Raw genomic sequence first — 20,587 nt, forward strand, 5'->3', positions numbered from 1 at the left:
TGCTTATTATATAGTTTAAAATAGGGATTAATATAACTAGGTAATTAATTATTTTATAAATAATTAGGTTTTAATATATATTTAAAATTTTAATATTATTTATTATAAGTTATAATATATTTTAGCTTTATACTAGGTAATATTATTTAGTATATAATACTTTTTTTTATAAATATAGGTAAGTACCTTAAGGTGTTTTTTTAATTAGTTTTTATAATTATTTTAGGTATTTACTAGCATGTAGTACTTATATATTAAATAATTATAAATTTTTATGCTTATAATAGTTTAAAGCTTTTAAATATAAGTAATATTATAGCCTTACTTATAAGCTAGTTATAAAATTATAATATAATTAAGTATAAATTTACTTATATTTACCTAGTAAATAATAAAATTTTACTATTACTAGGTATTATTATAATAATAATTATTATAATTTTTTTTAGTACTTTATTATTAAAGCTTAAAAAAGGTTTTAGTATTAGTTTTTATTACCTAAGGTAAGAAAGGCATGCCCGCGTTAGTTAAAATAAGTTAAATTAATTTAATAAAAAGTTACTTAAAATTTTAATTTTTAATAAAAATATTAAATTATAAGGTATAATAATTAATAATTATTATAAAACCCTACTTATTTATTTTAGGTTTTTTTATAACATGCTTTTAAGGATTTTTTTAAAATAAAAATTATTTAATTTTAACTTAAAGCTAGGTATTAATATTAGCTTAAGTATATATATTTTAATACTAGCAGGTATTATAATAGTATATATTATTAAGTTTTTTTTTAAATAAATAAATTAAAGTTTTATTTTTATACCTAGGGGTTATTAGGTAGTTATTATATTTTATTAATTATAAACCTAAGTAGTTTATGCAGCGCGCAAGGTTTTTATAATTAAGGCTTATAAAACCTAGGTAGTTTATAATTATTATATTATATTATATATAACATGCTACATGGTTATATTATACTAGGTAATAATATTTTTAATAACTAGGGTTATATTAAAAAACTAGCTAGTATTTTTTAATAAGCTAGTAATACTTACTTTAATTAAATAAAGTAAAAATTTTAGGCTACTTTAAAAAAAATTATTTAAGTAATATACCTAGTATTAAGGTTAGGTTTATATTTTAAAAGGGTAAGCTTAACTAGTTTTAGTTTAATTTAAGTTATAATTTTATTTTAAATTAGCTTAGTAATATTTATTTTACTATTATTATATACTAAAATAGTACTAGGCACTTTTTATATTATATAATTATACTATTTTTAAGAAATATATATATTAATAGCACCTAAAATATAATAAATTATATTAATTATTTTATTAGCTATTAAAAAATTTTTAGTAAAAAGGTTATTAAAAATAATAGCCTAGCTTATATAAGTAATATTAATTTTAAAAATAATTATGGTTATAGTTAGTTTTAGTATATACTTAATAAAAACTTGCTAAATAATATATACCTCCAGGCATGTTATTAGCTTATTATTAAAAAAAATAATTAATACCCTGTGGTTATTACGCGTGGTTAAGGCTATAATAAAATTACTATATATTAATTAGGTTACTAAGGCGCTTAACTTAATAATTAAGGGTACCTTGCCTAAGATAATATTAATTAAAATAAAAAAACTTGCTTTAAAAGGGGTGGGTTAAGCCCTTAAGTTTTTAAGGGTTAAATTTATTTTTTCTTAGGTAATAGTTTTATTAAAGGTTATTATAATAATAAGCTAATTATATATATAAAAAAATATAATTAATATTATTAATATTAGCATATCCCTTTAAAAAAATAAAGTATATAAACTTATTATAAATATTATAAGTAAAAATTTTTTAATTTTAAGTTTTTTATTTAACTATAAAGTTATTAATAATAGTTATAAAATTTATAAAAACTTTATACTTAATATATGCCTAGTACTTTTATTTATTAAGTTAATTATAAAAGGCCTTTATAACTAGGCTAAGCTAAAAAGTTAGCATGCTATTATTTTTAATAATAAAAAAAATAGGCTTGCTAGGGCTTTTTTCCCTTTTATTTTTTTATAATATAAAAATTAAAAAAAAATAAAAGGTTTTATAGCTATATAAAGTTAGCTAAATTAATACTTATAAGCTAGTTAAGGGTACACACCTTAATTTTAGCTATTATATTATAAAAAGTAGTAAAAGGGGGAAAAAAAAGTTAGAAATAAAATTAGGATAGTAAAAATATATATTTATAATAGTTTTAAAACGTCTGGAGCCCTTATTTAAAGGTACCCCTGGATTACTGAGAGTTATAAAGGTGCCTTGGCGCCAAGCGGAGAGGTGAGAGATCTATTGGGAAGGCTCAGAATCACAACGAGCCATTGCCATGTTTAGCTTGTCCTTCGGTTATCAGTCACGGCTGCTGGAGCTCCGAGTTGTTTTGTGAGTCCTCCGTCGGGCCGCGCAATTGTCTCGGCTGGGGGACAATGCTGCGTGAAGTATGACCCGTAATATACTCTCTTGGCAACGTAAACATCAAGGTGCAGATTCGGCGATGTAAGCATTGTGCGGAAGAGCGTGGAGTAGACTGGATCAAGTGGAAGAAGCTTCTGCCCATGCTCCCTACATCGTAGTATTGATACAACCTGTCAGGAGTTGGAAACGTCCGCCCTGAAGTACACTATCCTCCAGTGTAGACTGCTGATTGGCAAATCCAGCCCACTTTGTCCCCTATTTTTCTTTTTATATGATGGTCTGTAGCTTGCAGCGACGAAGCACACTGCTACTGATACCAGTCGGCCGTTTGGCACTGGTGAGTCCAGCTGACCATGATGATCGGAGATTAAACGGCAATTGTTAACTGATCAGTTTGGTGTTCTGGCCTCGGTGAATATCGAATGAATCCATTGATTTTGCCGATCTTGTAGTTGCAAGTTGAGGTAGTCAAAGAGGGAACGTTGATAGGGCTCGGTTGTTATGCATCAAGCACAAAGTGCATAAGTAGCGGACAAAAAGTTGTGCATCACATGACTGCGTGTTTCGATCGGCTTGTTGATTCTCCGCCACAAACAATCAAGAGGTCGACTTCGACGCGACGCTTGACTAGGCACCACGATTCTTAACAGCTCTGATGACATTCGGATAACGGTCATCTCTTGTTCTAAGAATAGTCGCGTTTGCAGAGATGGACAGCCCGGCTGTGGGTGTGAATGGCGATCTTGCTGTCTCGGTAAGCGCCGGGGTGGGGGGTCATGCTATGGCCATGGACTAACACTGCAATTGATGAAGGAGCTTAGACCACGCCCACGGATAATGAACTCGCCTTGACAATGAGAACGCATCTCTATGTATTCGGTACGGTCATCGTGTCAAGGAGCCCTGGCGTGATCTCGAGACAATGATCACGAGCTGCACAACAAGGTAGCTATCAAAGCCAGGGTTAAAGAGTCACTTTTCCCGCAGTGAATGAATGGGTGAAAGAGCTGTTTCAAGAACAATAACATCTCAAACAGCCCTGCTAATGATGCAGCCGCCTATTGGCTTGTCAGTGTTACTGGCGATTCGCCGCGGGGCTGAGCACTGGGCGCTTCCATGACGCCCAGTCAGCTTTTCTTTCACTCTCACCATAATGCGGCTTTGAGCTCGGAGCTCAACTCTTGAGTTCTCTCAGCTTTTCAACCACCTTCCTCCCCCTTTCGTGATGCTATCTTCCCCTCCCAACTTACCTTAATCTTTCCACTTTTCTATTTCCTTTGTTATCCTCAACCATGGCGCAGAGCGGCAGGGACGAGGGATGGCTTCGCGCCTGGTGCACGAAGCTCGACATCCCCGCAGATGACTTCAAACCTCTTCTACCACTGACATCCACTTACATGATATCAACGCAGAAAGAAGACGAAGCCGAGGCGAACCTCCTCCTCGCACGAGCCTCGGAAGAACGAAGAAACGGCGAAGCGAAGACCACCGCGGCAACGTCGAAGATTAAGAAGGACAAATGGACGTACGAGGACTACTGCGGAGTTCTGTCGCAGATAGTGAACACATCTGGGGCAGTGGGAGTAGCAGAGAGCGTTTGGGAGAGCCTTCAGCTGCAGAAGCCGAAAAAGGCGCGGGCTGGTCGATTTGCGCGACGGCAACAAGCGGGTGACGAAGAGACGGATGATTTGCTTTTCCTTTTGCTCTGCAGCACGATGCGATATAAACAGACGGACATGTTTCACTTCCTTGCCCATTCCGCGAGCCAGGAAGTCGTCAACCGAATGATCCCCACTGCTATCCAGATGCACAGCCAACAATACACCAAGATCCTCCTGGAAGAGAACGCCGATCCGAATACCTGCCCTGAAGAGTTCATAACGTTGGTGAGAGCCGGGGATGAAGAATTTGTTCGCCTTCTACTCCAGGCGCAGACCGCAATTGATCTGGCGACTCTTACCTCCGCCCTTCCCGATGCGGTCCAGCGAGGAAGCGCCCCGATCGTCCAACTCCTTCTTGCCCACGGGGCTGACGCCAATGCCCACAATGCCAGTGCGATGGAAAAGGCTATCCGCGCGAAGCGTACCGACCTTGCGTTGTTGATGTTCATGTCCCCGAACCCTCCATTGCCCGAGACACTCGCCCCGATCGTCGCTTATGTCTTCTTCAAGATGGAAATGCTCGAGGACAAGAAATACAATCTCATCGAGCTGCTGTTGAATGGAGGTGCAGCTGGTGAATGCGTTTCCCTTGCGCTGGGTGGTGCTGTTCGACAGCGATGGACGGACATGGTGGAGTTGTTTGTCGACAAAGGTGTCTCCGTCAATTACTACAACGCTGAGGGATATCGACATGCCATTCACGAGGTGGACCTAGAAACACTGAAAATCTTGAACAGGGGCAACCTAGACGATGATCTGGCGACGGACCTGTTCAGCGAAATCTACAAGACAAAACACGGGAGTTCAATCCCCAACGAGAAGTGGACCGCACTAGCAGAGCTCCTGCTTGACAAGGGTGCCGCTGGAAAGGTCGTCGACGAGGCGTTAGTCGAAAGGGTGAGAGTCAAAGACCTTGCGAGCGTCAAATTGTTGCTACGGGAAGGCGCCTCAGTTGATTACGACAACGCCGCCGCCCTCGATGATGCCGTCGCTTCCCAGAATGCAGAGTTCATCGACGCAATACTCCAGTATCAACCGGCAGCCCAGTCAGTTAACTCCGTGTTCCGTCATGTACAAACATTCCCTCGCGATATTCGGATTCTTATAACCCGCAAACTCCTTGACGCCGGCGCAAACGGCGAGGAAGTGGATAGGATATTGAAGCTGGCCATGTCGCGACCGACCGGCGATCGTGACCGAGATTTCATCAAGGTCCTGGTTGATGGTGGTGCTGATGTTAGCCAGCGGAACGGGGATCTTCTCCGCGTCGCTGTTGAATCTTCTGACTGCGAGACGCTGGAAATTTTACTTCTCGGTTTTCCTTCGCCCACCGTTCTAGCTACCTGCGTGTCTCTTGCTATGAAACTGGATGAAAGTCAACGGTACAAGATTATTCACATCCTCCTCCACGCCGGTGCTCGTGGCGATGAGGTTTCCCAAGCACTAGTGGATAGTGTCGACGATGCTGCCTCCGGCTGTGAGCTAGCCTCGCTATTGCTTACCGCCGGCGAGGCAAACACAGGCTACAAAAATGGCGAAGCCTTCAAGAAAGCGATCGAGTCAAGCAGCGTCGACATCCTCGAGCTCCTTGCGCAATATAACCACTTGATGGATTCCGATTTCTGCTCCTGCCTTTTGGTAGCGATAGATCTCCTCCAACGCGACAGGACTCGCCTAGAGAAGATCCGCATCCTACTCATGAGCGGCCCAGACTTGTCAGGGAGTACTGGGACGGCAGCGCTCCGTCATGAAATGGAAGGCCTCAAGCGGCGATCCGAAACGACTCTCGGCGTACTGGAAATGCTACTTGGGGCTGGAGCGGACGTCAATCACAATCAGGGCCAGATCTTTGTCGATGCCATAGAGCTTGACATGTTCGATTGCTTTAAGCTGTTTATGAACGCCAGCCCATCCTTCCAGTCGCTAGAGCTGGCTTTTGACAAGGCACTACTGTACGCTTTTCCGACCGAAGACCGACCCGTCGATAAGAGATACCTAGAACAACTTCTAGCGACAGGGCTGCCTCAAGAGACTCTTGATAAAGCGCTCTTGCACACCGTCGACAAGCAGAATGAGGACCTAGTACTTCTTCTCCTCAAACATGGCGCATCCGTTAATTACGAAGACGGAGTTGCGGTGCGCAAAGCGATTCAAAAGCTGGACATTAGTTTGTTTGCCCACCTATTGCGCCACGAGCCGACCGAGGCCACACTCAACAGCGGGTTTGGGTTGAGCATGGCAATCCATGACATTGGGGCGAAGTATCAGGCGTACGAACTGCTTCTCACGGCCGGATCAATCTCACAGCGGCTTCTCGACGAGGCTCTTGTGTCGGCTGCGGATGCTGGGTGGATGCAGGCGTCCACTTGTGAACTGCTGCTCAAACACAAGGCTTCTCCGAACTATGCGACCGGTACGCCAATCTGTCGAGCCGTCAAGTCTTCCAGTTATCGAATTGATTTGACAAGGATGTTCCTGCTGTACAACGTCTCCAAGGAAGCTGTTGCCGCGGCGCTAGTTTGTGCTTTCGACGCACTCCAGGCCGAGACACGCGTTGCGACCATGGAGCTCTTGCTTACAGCTCATAAACCGCAACAAACGCTCGACCAACTTCTTCTCAAGGCAGTAAGTTATGCCACTCGCTTTTGGATGAACTAAGCTAACAACTAACAGGTACATGCGCCATATTGCGACGGTAAGCTAATGCAGTGTCTGCTGAAAGCCGGCGCATCGGTCTTCTACCGAGGAGGGGAATGCATCCTTCACGCCGTCATGATCAATGACGTAGAGACACTCCGCGTTCTTGAACCCTACTTCCACGGCCATTCTGGCATGTCGGAGATATTCATGACGGTATGGGGCAATGGAAAACGTGCCAACTCGCAACAGGAGAAGGATGTTCTCTCGATTTTACTGGCCGCCGGTGCTTCGGGAGAGCCCGTCAGTATGGCGCTACTGGAAAGCGTCAAGACTGTTTCAACCACGCCTGCCGGGTTTGCGTTTATCACTAATCTACTCAAGGCCGGTGCGGATGTAAATTACAGCGAAGGAGCCAGTCTCATGGAAGCCTCGACACAAGGAAATGCGCGCTTGCTGAAGGAGTTGCTGCCGTATGGCCCTCGACGAACTCATATGACGCGCGCTTTTCCATTGGTCTTAAAATCTGGAGTTGATGGCCAAGGCCTTCGCGAGATCGCTGTTGCTTTTTGTTCACACGCAGCTTCTCCTGATCTGACTTATGAGCATCCCACCTGCGGGCCTATCCTCTGGCAGATGCTTCAGACGTACCCCAACGAGCGCGAACTGCTTCAGTACTTGGTCGACAAGGGTTGCACAGTTGATCCGATTGTCAAAGCAACGCTTCCGCTGTTACAATGCGAAGAAGATGTGTCATTGCTCTGCTGGGCGCTTGCCAAGGAGAAGGGTGCCCTTAAGGAGGACGTTATCGATATCCTCGTCGCTGGTGGAGGTAAGTCACTAATCCCTACTCTTTGAAAATCTGTTAATAGTCACAGCAAACGTAAACTATCAAACAACCCTATCCCAGAGCACACCTCTTCAGCTAGCCATCCTCACCTCCCGCAGCGCCACTATTGCGACACTACTACGTTTCAGCGCTGATCCGTCCCTTGAATCAAACGGCATATCCCCACTATCTCTCGCGGCTTCCATCGGAGACGCCAAAATCGCTCGGCAGCTCGTAGGCGCCGGCGCTGCTCCTGGCGATGGCGCCCTCCACGAAGCGGCCAGGATGGTCAATGTTAGCGTCTTGCAGGTCTTACTGATCGAAGGCAAACAGCGTGACTACGCTTGCTCCCGGTTTCAAGGACGTACAGCTTTGGCAGAACTCTGTCTGCGCGGCGGGAATAAACCTGTCAGCCAACTCAAAGCCGCCATTGCACTGCTGAAGAACAATGGCAATGTCAAACGCAAGTCGCGAGGGAAGTCTGTCCTCCACTTTGCCCTAGACAATCCCAACGCCATCCTGGTAACACAAGCCGTTCTCGATGTGTTCATGAGCGAGCACATAAACGCCGACTTCAACCTCTTCGAAGAAGGCCGCTTCCGCTACTCCCCACTTGCCTACGTCTCCCGAGGCCTCAACAAAGCACCCCCGGAACAACGCGCCGGACTCGTCGATCTCCTCCTGGAATTCGAATGCCGCGACCGCTACTGGGCCGTCGAAGGCGACCAACCACCCGACATGATCGGTGCCCCAGACGAAATCATGCGCGCGATCAAATCCCAGCGTCAGCGCCAAGCGACCATCCAAGAAGAGCACGAAGACCACCACCGCCGCCTCCTCCATCTCCGCGCCCAACAAGACCAAGAGCTCGCGGCCCTCCGAGCCCGCCATGACCTGACAATCGAGAACTCCCGCGCGATCGCAAGCGAAACCGCCAGAATCGAGCACGAGACTGCATCCCGCCAAGCAACCCTCGCCTCGCACCGCTACGACGCCGAACTCGCGTACATGCGCCAAGTCACGGACCTCGCGAACCGGCGCAAAGACGACTCGAATTACCGCGATATCGAGCACAGACGCCAACTTGCTATCATGGAGAAGTCCCAGCGCGACGAGACGTATAATGATGAAAGACGGCGCCGAGAGGAAGCCTACAGCGTTGAGAAACAGCGGCGTCAGGAAGAGGTTGCTGCGATCCAGCACCGCGAACGCCTGCTGACTAGTGGGTATGAGGACCGCGCGAAGATTGACCGGGACCGGTATGCGGAGCAAATGCGGCTGTTTGAGCAGCAGAAGCAGATTATGGAGATGAATTCGAGGGCTAGGGGTGGCATGCAGCAGCAGCAGCAGCAGCGGATTGGGTATGAGCCGGACTCGTTGGATTAGGAGTGTTCCTATGTGGTTTTTTACGGCGTTTTGGTGGGGGCTTGCTATTTATTGGCATTTAGCGATTCAGGTGTGATGAATATACGTTCTATTTTATTCTCGCGTGGTTCTGTTACATCCATTCATCAAGGCGTGCATACTGTTAGCATATATGTTAGCATATATGTTAGCATATACCGATAGGCCGTAAAATCGATTGGCTACGTATAGGCCCGTCCTGATGCTTCAACAGATACACCCACTAGAGCTCCTTCCGTTGTTCTTGAAGTATATAATTGTTAGCGCGGGCCAGAAGAAAGGGCTAGGTTGTCCATTCTCTGTTCGAAACAAAATCAGGACTCAACATTTTATCCATTGGTTTAATTCGAAAGAGCCATATTAATTCCCGTTTGAGCTTTTCCTTGCGCTGTTTTGTCAACACGTGACCTGTCTCATCGGCCTGCAGATCCCCTCCTTCCTCCGCTGGTGAGCTCGCTTCCAATCTCATCACCACAATCACGAGGATCCCATTTCCATCATCATGTCCATATCAAGCTATTAGCTCTTGATATGTGTCTCTTCTTTCTTGGGTCGAGATGACACCGAAGCTGCTCAGCCGCACTCGCAGAGCAGGGGTTGGGCATAGTCTGCACAACGACGGAGTTGTCAGCATAGTACGATTGGCCGATGGATGCTGGGATCAGGCTTGGAATGGAATGAGCGCACAGCGGGGTTTTGATTCTCTCTCAAGGCTCTTTCAGCCTCGCGTCATCTTGTCTCCGCGATAAAACCAGTCGAGCACGGCACTTCGCTTCGGGTTCTCTCACGGCTTTTTCAGGCTTGCTTCACCTCTTTTCCGCGATAGAACCATTCCAGGACGGAGCGTCCCACGACCTACATTCCAAAGCACTGAGTGACAGCGGAGCTTCAGGTCATCATCATTGCAATCATGGCCGCAACTAACAGTCTCATCCAAAGCGCGTTCCAAGCCGCCATGGACGAGTTCAAAACAAATCTTGACAACGATAAGCTCTACGCCGAGATCCTCGCGGTTAAATCAATTGACGAAGTCTACGATCTCACTGATAAGCTGCAGGCAGAGCAAGGCAAGAAGGGACAACTTAGACATCTTGCCAAGATCGAACCGTTCCTGAACCGTCTCCGAGAGTACGCCGGTGTTATTGAAGTCTTTTTGCAAGTACAGCCGGATATAATGGCATTGATCTGGGGTCCGATCAAGCTGCTCTTGCAGTGGAGCAGCGTTCTCACGCAGTCGTTTGATGCGATTGTTAGTGCTGCTGGAGATATCGGGCTGCTGTTGCCGGAGTTCCAGGAAGTTACGGTTCTATTCTCGCAGAATACCCGACTCTATGACGTGCTGGTTCTGTTCTTTAAGGACATCCTTGACTTTTACCAAGTTGGCTTGAAGTTCTTCTCCATGGCCCGTAAGTACCGTTCCTTTTGAGACCGCTCCGGCGACGTTCCAAGCTAAACACTGAATGTTGCGCTACAGGATGGAAGTACTTCTTCGAAGCGCTCTGGCCGCGAAAGCGAGATTACATCAATATGGTGAAAACGCACATCGAAAGACACACCCTACTGATGCGGAACGAAGTACGTCTCGAGCATATCCGGGAGGAACATGAGGCGCGGTTGAAGGCTCTGGAACACTTCAAAGCCACTGAGCGGTCTCATCAATTACAACAATATCACGCCATAAAAACAGACTTTAACCCCAGGACATACGGCGATAAGCTTAATTGGTACCGCGGTCGCGTTTGTAAGGGCACCGGGACTTGGTTGCTACGAGAAGACGCATTCAAGAAGTGGACAGATGTAGCGAACACTGGGCCACGCGTTCTCTGGATACAGGGAATACCTGGTGCTGGTTTGTACCTACCTATATCTGTTTTGGTTGTCGCTGACGGTGCTTCAGGAAAAACATTCCTTGCAGGGACAGCGATAGATCAAGCTCAAGCTATCGGCCTTACGGCTTTCGCTTTCTTAACGCACAATTTGATTAGCAGCACTTCGGCTCTCACTGTTTTACACTCCCTCATGTTTCAACTCGCTGGGCAAAATGAAGGGCTACAAGGCGTCATCTGCCATTCTGTCCATGAGCACACCAAGAGCGACATCAAGCTGACAACCGCCTTGCTCAAGTCACTTCTGAATTGCGTTGGTCCTGTTTTTTTTATTATCGACGGTGTGGATGAAATAGACATGGTCGAGCGTCGAATCCTCCTGCAGCACCTTCTTGACTTGAGTCGGGACTGCACGGCGATGAGGTTACTTATCAGCAGCAGGCGGGAGGATGACATTGTGGCAATGCTTGAAAGCAATTCAGAAAGCGTTCGGGTCAATGAACGCAACAAGGAAAGTATTCAGGCATATGTGGATGATCAGGTGAAACATTTGTTTGCAAGCAACGGATTTCCCTCTGGATTACGCGACAAATTCACCCAGTCAATGTCAGGACTGGCAACCCAAGCCAAGGGTGCGTAAATCCGCGAAACTCCATGAGGTTCTACTAACAAAGCTTTGCAGGAATGTTCCTATATGTGAGGATCGTCCTCGACGGGATTGATATGCTCAGTGATGTCTCAGAGATCCATGACTATATGACCGTGCTGCCGCAAAGTCTGGACGAGGCGTATGCGACCTTGTATCATACTTGGCTTTTATGCTAACGGCATATCTCTCAGGTACAAACGAGTCATAACGAGAATCAAGAAACTACGACAACCCCTGCGCGATAAAGCCTGGAAGATACTTGGATGGGTAGGCTGCTCGCCGACACCCCTGACATCCCAGGAACTTGCCCACGCCCTGGCAATTCAACCCGAAAGCCTTGAACCCGCCCGGGCTACATATGTGGCCCCAAACCTCGGCATGCTATGCGGACCCATTGTTGAGATTGTTGATGGATATGTGCAATTTGTACATTTCACTGTCAAGGAGTAAGCCTTCTAGTTACAACTACGACAGTATTGCTGAGCATCTTAGGTATCTTTTCACTCCAGATGAAGACATTCCCGCCCATATTAGTCTAGCTGATGCGACACTTGATTTAGCCAACCGATGCATCACTTTACTTTGCCAACGCCACTACGATCCTGGCGTGGTGGATGATGACGCCCAGTTTGCAAGCATGATGTTGAATGGGTGTTACAATTTGCATTATTTTGCCACCAATCACTGGCTTGCACTCATCGAAAACTACATAGGTCTGGTTGGAAATGTAAATGTATCGGATCAGCTCCTGCACCACGTCAGACTTCTGATGTGTGAGCGAGGCAATCCCGGATATGCAGCGGAAAGGGAGGCGTTTGCTGAGCCGGCATATTTGCGGCTATTCCAACAAAATCATCCCGATATCTACAAATACCTCCTCAACTCATCGCAATTCCGGGAGAGGTGTTCCAAGATTGGGTACCATGTGGTCAAAGGTAATTCGCCCTCTGCAATGTATAGTTCAAAAGTTGACTGACGTAGATGACTCGTGGCGCGATCTGGACCCGCTCGACGTTGTAAATACGTCAACCAGGCTGCACAGAAAACTAACCAATCTTATCTGTCCTCGGAACTCACACAAAGCCAATTGTTGCTGCAATGCTGTCTACCAGTGCTTTGGCACCCGGCCTCTTAAGTGCGGCTTTTTGCTCTGCCCTTTCCAGCGTCATGGTTTCGAGTCGATTGCTGAACTAGCCCAACATGAAATGAGCCACAGTCGAGCATGGAAATGTGAGGTTTCCGGCTGCGAGTACGAAAAGACGGGCTTTCTCTCCGAAAACATGAGAGGACAACACTTGCGAAAGGCCCACAGAGATACCGCTCCCAACGCGAATATCGAGCAAGAGAACCTGACTGAGCCCGAAATAGGACCAATACTGATCGACCTGATCAAGAAAGACCAAGTTGCAACCGCTGAAGCTGTGCTCCAAGGTGTCAAACTCGACAATATGAGGCGGGAGGATAACTATCGGCTACGCTGGGCGTTAGGCAAATTCGGTTCAATAGCTATGTTGGAGCTCTTTAACATACCTCAGCCAGAGTTCGTGACTGATAACCCTACATTCCTTGAAGCCTGTGAGAGACGTGATCCCGCCATTATTGAATGGCTTCTCAATCATGGCTGTGGGCTGATGCGTTGCAATACACTTGCCATGGCTGCCTTGATTAGGAGCACCTCTCCTGAAATTTATACGTTGACCAGGCAATCCATCAAGAGCGAGTTGAGCCAGGGGATCCACAAGACTAACTCTGGGATCTACATTAAGTCACTTTTATGGGATTGCTTTCACACTGATCTAATAGCGGCCTCTTCTAGGATCACGGAAAGGGAAGAATATTTGATTTCGCTCTGGGACACCTTCAGATTGGACATGAACTTTAAATCAAGGCAATACTCGCTTGCCCTATCAAATGTCGCAAGAACGACATGCTCTATTCCTCTGGGACAGGCCCTCCTCAAATACGGGGCCCGTTTGGAGAAGGAGAACGAAGCTATGGTCTCGCCACTGTGCTTTGCCACGCGAAAGTCTTCGGCCGAGAACGCCGAATTCGTTAGGTTCCTCCTTTTCGCTGGTGCAAATCCAGATGCAACGGATAGAGTCGACAGGAAGAGGAAGAGAAAGGATACGAAGGCGTCAGATGGAATATGCGCTCGCGAGATGTCCCGTTGGCTTGGAGTTTCCTGGACTCAGTTGGTGGCGCAGGCAGCGGAATACAGGAAGGGGTTGTGACATGATTCTTCCAAGGCTGAAAACATGCAGTCTAATTCCTTCTATCCGGCTGGCCACCCACGAAGGTAAAAACGGCATCTGACGGTCAAGCACTTTTGAGCTTCTAATTCGTCCCGGTCGGTCTGCCCAGTTTAATCAACGTCGCGGTCTTGCTGGGCCCCGAGAAACTGGCGCAGCTTCTACCTTACTGTCAGTAATGTGAGGGCAGTTAGGAGACGCCAAACTCACTTCACATCTATGACGGTCAAGTTCTAGCTGTGTGTCGGTGACAGCGTCAAGAGACTGTTCTATGAGCCTTTTCTTGTCGTCTTGAATCCACCGGACATACTGCCGTCCGATTAGTTTCTTATTGATATGCCCTGGGTGTATGAAGACGTACATCTTCTATAGAACTTGCTGTCAGATATCTGGTGACAGTTACATCGCAAGCTTGTCCGATTCGATGGACACGGTCCACCGCCTGCGCTTCAACCATTGGGTTCCAGTGGGGTTCGAGAAGATGGATGTATCGCGCTGCGGTAAGGTCAATCCTATGGTTGCATTGTCAGCGGGGGCATTGACCGTCCGGCAGTGCATCATCGAGTACCTACCCCTCAGCGGCGCTGGCAATACTGGCCAGCATTACTGTACAATGGATATCCTTGCCAAACCTCTGGATCTCTGAGCGCCGGGTCTGGAGGCTTGATTGTCCATCAATTCGGGCATATTGGTAGTCGCTTCCTTTCAGGGATTCGGCGACGAGGTCAAGCATATCTGTCCATTGACTGAACACGACGCTACTCGGGATTAGTTAGACACTTGGTGTGGATAGCTACGCACGGTTCGCTAACAATCTCACCTCTTACTGTGGTTGGGTGCGCGCTCTCTCTCTGCCCTCTGCTCCTTGGCTAGATTTCTCAAAAGCGCTTGCACCTTGGCCGAACGGAAGGCTCCGACGCTTGGAGGACATCCAGATTCTTCAATCAACTCGCGATCACTTTGTGGACTACCGTTGTTATCGTCGCCAGCGGAACTCGACGCCGGTGACAGTCCAAGTGCTGGCCGCGCAGCGAATACCTCTGCTCTCAGATCCCCTTGGTGTGCGTGCCATTCTGCTACTGCCGAAGCAGGAAGAAGCCGCTCCCCGGCATTGCAAATACGTCGGAGGATGTTGATAATAGCAAGTGTATTTTCTCTCCGCTCTTCCCGTATACCCGACATACCTTGCTCGGGACCATTAATCTGTCCCGCCGCTTTTGATGCCTTAGCCTGGAAGAACTTGTACACTTCCCTGTCTGTCTTTGAGAGGTGCACTGTCTCGATTCTTTCATTCTTTATTGGAAGTTCGACCCCTGCCTTCACCATGGCTTTTGTCCGCCGGAAACATGTGGCACCGACCAGATCCTGCAAAGACTGAAGGGCAAATTCTTGGTTTCTTTTCATAGGTGCTGTTATCCAGTGGTCGAATGAGCGCTTGTCACCGAACATTGGCACCTGCAGAAAACTGAGAAGGGAGCAATAGTCATCTAACGAGTTGTAAATCGGCGTGCCTGTCAGACACCATCGAAAGTGTGCCTTAACCGCAGTGGCAGCCTTGAAGTTCTGAGAAGATCGATTCCGAATACGATGAGCTATGAAATCTCGTGTTAACTCTGACAAACCTGCTATAGTAGTTGGGATACGCTTGGTTGTACTCACCCTCATCAAGAACCACGCGGTACCAGCTTTCGCCATGCAACACACCATCAGTGCTCACATCTCGCTGCAACGTCTCATACGTGGTTATCACAATATCATAGTTTTTCGAGAGTCCTCGCTTCGCTCCTCGGCGGTTGGACCCATGATAAACCAGATATCGTACTTCTCCCGGTTTGATATGCCTATTCTCACATCACCTTCTGATAAGGACTTGCTGAATAGCGGATCCTGCAGTTTCTTACCTCGTGATTTGTGCCTCCCAACCAGGAATGGCTTCGCAAGTCGTTAGGCACTGACTCATGACTGACAAAACGCTCACGGACTTACTGGACTTGGGTGTAACAAGGAGTGTTCCTTTTGGATAATCGACCGGTGGCCGTTTCTTGTCAAACCCGTCGAGCGATTGGCAGACGAGGGCCAGCAAACTCAGGGTCTTGCCTAAACCCATCTCCTGTTTAGCATCAGCAAACGCCGTTTCCAGCAACAGCAAGAAAGTAAGAAGCATACGTCTGCGAGAAGACCGCCGCGCAGCGGGACTGGTTTGGCTTCGGTCTTACCCGTTACGACATGGCGGTATCTAGCACAATGTTCTGTGTCAAACAAAATGCCCTCTTGGTACGTTAGTCTGCAGCTTACATACTCTTTCTGATCACCCGGTGAGCGCTCCCACAGCGACGGGAATCTTAGATCGTCTATGCTGCCAGACTCTCTTTCCACCATCATTGACAGGGCTACCAACTGATGCCTAACAGAGTTTCCGTCAGCTTTAGCCAGGGTTGCAACGAACGTCGACATACTCCTTTAAGTCTGTGGCCAGTCTTGGGCTTGACGCGATTTCAAGGTTGGCGCCACCAACCGCGTGATTAGCACAATCGAACACCCGCATGATCTTGCTTTTCTCGCTCTCGGACAATGATCCCGGCAGAGTGGAATCTTCCTCTTTAATTGTCAAGTCTTGCAGCCGCGGCATCACGCCTCCAGGCCTGAGAAGATAATGCGGGTTGTTGTAGGAGACTCCCGGCCTATATTCCGCCGTTGTCGGGTGCTGCAAGAAAAGCCCTGCCTCTGACAAGCAAGCTGCGACGGCGTCCATTTCGTCGAGCAATCCGTAGACGAGAATCCGCACTGTTGGATCACAATACTCACCAGAGTCCGTCTTTGCGTCTTTTCTAGACTTGGGTTTTAATTTAGACTTTGGCTTTGACTTGGAGTGTCCGGCAAAAATGGTTGCAACAAGCTCCACGGAACACTTCTGAAGAAGCGTGACAAGGCCCGGCATGCAGAGAATCCCAGCATACGTCTCTGTTTCTGCGAGTGAGAGCTTAAGAACGTTGCCAAAGGGTCTGATCCGAACGCGAGCGGACTCCTTGCCATCTTGGCCTTCAAAGCTTGATGTTGCAGTAGCAACGATCTACCTGCATTAGCATGGGCGGGTGCGAGATATGCGAAAAGAGACGCACCTCTCCAAAGCAAGTGTCACATTCCCCGAGATCCCACTCACTCCCTTTTACCTCGTCATCCACGTCATGCTGTTCACTAGACGATACGATCTTTTGGTCGCAAGGGGAACTGCTCGCCACTTGCTGAGCCATTTTCTGCGACATCTCGACGTCGGCATTTGCCGACGATGGTGTGATTACGATCAACTCTTCGGCCGGTGTGCCTGTGCAGTTGGTTGTTTCTGGCACGAGAAAAGAAGCATCACTCTCGACTGCTGATGCTGAGCTTTCCCAATTCAGGTTCAAATCGCCCGGTTCTACCAACTGGGTTGGATTCATGTAGTTGTTGAGACTTGCCATGCCTAGCGATTGTTAATACTAATAAGCAAGCAACATAGAGTGCGCGGGACCCACTATCAAAAGGCATTGAACTCTGCTGCTCGCACCAGTTCGGATATGTTTGGTTGGTCTGATAGGTTGAATTGGGAGGTGCCATCATCGGCAGACCGTCGATGCCCACCCACGATGTACCTTGGAAGCCTGTATAATCGTAACCCATCATCGGAACATCCGCAGTCATAGGCCCTCCTGATGTACCGTCCATCGCCCCAGCACTACCTCCCCACAAACAACCCTGAACGGCTATTGTTGGCATCTCCTGGGCCGTCCCATCGTTGGCCATACATTGTTGAAGGTGGGTATAGTCCCCCAGGGACGTGTGGCTATTGTCGATCGCGAAAGTTGGATTAGTACCCCAGCTATTGTCTGCCGGGCGACCATGGAAATCCAGGCATAAGCGCTTGCTGCTATCCTCCCTGGCCCCAGGCTCAATCGGCACTGGTCGCTTAGCGCCGCTCATCGTTGCTCATGAACAGGCGACAATAGACCGATTATCTGGATAATACACTGGTGACGATGAAGGGGAGGATGAAATTTCTTCAAAGCAACAAAGCCCCTCGCAAAGTCAGCAGCAAAGAAATCCATTGCTGCACAGCCCCAGCCTCGTCCACCTCGGTCTTCTGTCGTGGACGCGTGTCCGTCACCGCCACGTCGACGAGGCTGACCCCGGCAGCGCGCAACATCAGCCTATTGATTCTCTCCTCCCGGGGTGGTTGTGCGACATTATTCTTTCTGTGGCTTGGCTGCGCCACGCCAGGGCAATCGACTGTATCTGCATTGAATGATCGAGTGCAAGGGCTGAGGCGCCGCTGACATCTCGGGCTGGAAAGGGGATGATATCCTGGGACATTCGTACGCGTTGTTCCTGGGGTTGAGAAAGAGTAAGGAGTTGAGGCATTGTTGTGAACCGTAATTGGTGGAATCTTTATGTACGGAGAATGGGAGAGCACATGTACTGGCATGGGGATGGGTGCTTTATGCTACGTAGCTACGAACTAAAGATCATGGGTTACCCTGGAACACGCTGGACTCCGGTATGCTCACTTGTAGGGCTAATTTACCTGTGGCGCTAGGTTTAGGAGACTGGGAAGCTAGCACGGCAAGTGGCTACCACGACAGGCCGTTTGCAATTCGCTGCGACATAGGGTTGGATAATTCGACCTGGGGCCTCGGCCTCGGTTTCGGACACCTGGACACTGCAGAGGCATAGGAGTACATATACGTTAACTGCGATTAAAGAACCTTGGATAAAGAGCGAGATAACCATATCCAAGCTCATCCTCAGCCCTCCTCCAGTATCGGAATAAGCAGCTTATCTGGAGCTGCGGGTAGTTTATTTCCTGGTTGGGTACGTTAGAGGGAGTCCGCGCTTGAGAGCATGGTGTCTATGACGGACATCTCGACAGAGAGAATCGACCTTCCAGCGTTGTTCTTGTCCAAAGAAACAACAATCTGAGAGAATCTGTGGGCGGAGCTGCACCTAATTCACTTCTGACCAATACCTAACCTTAGGGAGAAGATTGTAATGTGGTTAGGGGTCACTGCCAGCTTCTATCTCTGCCTAACTGAGTTAGGGCTTGCCTGGGCAGGTATGCCTTATAACCATCCAAGCTCGGGTCTGACTTCACTCCACAACGCCTACGTTGGGTTTAGTTTAGCCTGATCCATTGGGACTATTTAAACTGATCCATTGTAGATCTACTGTACCTACTGGTCACATGATCTGTTTCCTTGGTGACGCACAGCCTCCTCAGCTGGTTGCCTATCCACAACTCTTGAAGGCGAAAGCTTTATTGGCCGGATCCACAGGCTGCAGGCAGCAGGAGTATAAGAAGCTGTGCTTTCAACTACCGGAGCTTTACAGACAACTCACCCTCATCATCCTGGATTCTTCTGCCCCCCTGTTCCTTTCTCGCCCTACACCGACCAACCCACCTCCAAGAATGTCGACCACACCATCCTCACCAGACAAACCCACCCTATCTACAATCACCGCCTCCATCCACCGCGGCGCCATCAAAAATATCGTCGTCCTCGTCGGCGCCGGTCTCTCAACCTCCTCCGGTCTCCCTGACTTCCGCTCCCCGGATACAGGGCTGTACGCCAAGCTCTCCGCCCTCGCACTGCCCTACCCAGAAGCACCCTTCCACATCTCGTACTTCAACCACACGCCCGAGCCATTCTATGCCATTGCCCGCGCTCGGCATCCAATGAATGCGAAGCCAGCTGTTGGACATGCGTTCTTGGCGCTTTTGGAGAGGAGGGGGATGCTAGGTTATATTTTTAGCCAGAATGTTGATGGGTTGGAGAGAGACGCTGGGGTGAGCGAAGAGAAGGTGCTTAATGTCCACGGGAGTTGGAAGGATCAGCACTGTGTGAGTGCGGAGCGAGTTACCCCGCGGACCTGATGAAGAAGGCGATTTTGTCGGGTACGGTACCGATTTGTTTAAAAGATGGATGCGGCGGGAACGTGAAGCCGGATATTGTTATGTTTGGCGAGTCGTTGCCTGGTGAGTTTGCGGGCAAGGAGGAGGAGATGCTTTCGCAGGCAGATCTGCTCCTTGTCGTTGGGACGAGTCTGAAAGTTGCGCCGTTGTCTGAAATGCCCCGGAAGCTTCCGACGCATGTGCCGCGGGTCCTGGTAAATCGTGAAATCGTGGGCGATTTCGGCTCGCGCGAGAATGATGTCCTTGTTCTTGGTGATTGTGACGATGGGTTGAGAGAATTCGCGAGGAAGCTGGGGTTGGAAGAGGAGCTTGAGATCGTTTGGAAGGATGCCGTGAAACGCAAGGAAGCCGAGTTGGAAAGGGATAACTGGGACGATGGAAATGCGCCGACGTTGGAAGAATGTGTTGCTAGCGCGGCGGAGAAGATGAATATGCGTATGGGGGTGTCAGAGGGCCATCGGCGCATGTTGCAGGGACATTTGGCAGACAAGATGGCAGGAATCATGGCGAAGCGCGCGCAGTAAGGGGTACAGTAACAAGCAGTCGCAAATGAGAGTTCTTGCGCAAGATGCCTCGCGCAACGCATGGAAACGTTCTGATAGATAGCTGTGTCATTCGGTGTCCAGCAAGCCCTAACTTTAACGAATCTTTGCCTCGACCCACGTTCATCCACCAAGGTCCCCTCCCGATCTACTTATTTTGTCGTCGATCGTCAGGAGAAGCTAAGCCAAGCTTCGTGTATTTTAGGATCGAAGGACCTTGGGAGTTGGTGGCATGCTTAAATCAACGCTCAATCCCTGACATGAACATGTCCACTGCGATTACCGACCGCGTGGGCTATGCTCTTGCTGATCCAGGCGGCCACCTTGACTACAAAGAGTGTTTGGCGCCACTAATGAGAACATGGGCGCTCCCATTGATAACGG

The 20,587-nt window shown here is 48.0% G+C and overlaps 4 protein-coding genes across 4 annotated transcripts; 3 read left to right on the plus strand and 1 right to left on the minus strand.

The window, feature by feature from the left end:
- Window positions 1–3,754: 3,754 nt before the first annotated feature.
- On the plus strand, window positions 3,755–8,975 carry DSM5745_08597 (uncharacterized protein; the record flags this gene model as incomplete). Its single annotated transcript, XM_026750613.1, has 3 exons — window positions 3,755–6,748; window positions 6,797–7,592; window positions 7,639–8,975. 3 exons carry the CDS (start codon window positions 3,755–3,757, stop codon window positions 8,973–8,975), a joined length of 5,127 nt encoding a protein of 1,708 aa, XP_026600626.1.
- A 928-nt stretch (window positions 8,976–9,903) lies between these two features.
- On the plus strand, window positions 9,904–13,699 carry DSM5745_08598 (uncharacterized protein; the record flags this gene model as incomplete). Its single annotated transcript, XM_026750614.1, has 6 exons — window positions 9,904–10,399; window positions 10,468–11,451; window positions 11,502–11,607; window positions 11,660–11,914; window positions 11,961–12,403; window positions 12,450–13,699. The coding sequence occupies 6 exons, from the start codon at window positions 9,904–9,906 to the stop codon at window positions 13,697–13,699; spliced, it is 3,534 nt and encodes a 1,177-aa protein (XP_026600627.1).
- Window positions 13,700–13,830: 131 nt separating this feature from the next.
- On the minus strand, window positions 13,831–17,674 carry DSM5745_08599 (DEAD/DEAH box helicase; the record flags this gene model as incomplete). The annotated part of the gene is made up of 13 exons (XM_026750615.1): window positions 13,831–13,878; window positions 13,928–14,026; window positions 14,079–14,229; window positions 14,290–14,475; window positions 14,538–15,309; window positions 15,377–15,558; window positions 15,619–15,649; window positions 15,704–15,827; window positions 15,884–15,953; window positions 16,017–16,121; window positions 16,174–16,787; window positions 16,837–17,177; window positions 17,230–17,674. 13 exons carry the CDS (start codon window positions 17,672–17,674, stop codon window positions 13,831–13,833), a joined length of 3,168 nt encoding a protein of 1,055 aa, XP_026600628.1.
- Window positions 17,675–19,157: 1,483 nt separating this feature from the next.
- Window positions 19,158–20,185, plus strand: DSM5745_08600 (NAD-dependent protein deacetylase hst2-2; the record flags this gene model as incomplete). Its single annotated transcript, XM_026750616.1, has 2 exons — window positions 19,158–19,589; window positions 19,631–20,185. The coding sequence occupies 2 exons, from the start codon at window positions 19,158–19,160 to the stop codon at window positions 20,183–20,185; spliced, it is 987 nt and encodes a 328-aa protein (XP_026600629.1).
- Window positions 20,186–20,587: the final 402 nt, after the last annotated feature.

This window comes from Aspergillus mulundensis (assembly GCF_003369625.1).
Source record: "Aspergillus mulundensis strain DSM 5745 chromosome Unknown scaffold_10, whole genome shotgun sequence".
NCBI lineage: Eukaryota > Fungi > Ascomycota > Eurotiomycetes > Eurotiales > Aspergillaceae > Aspergillus > Aspergillus mulundensis.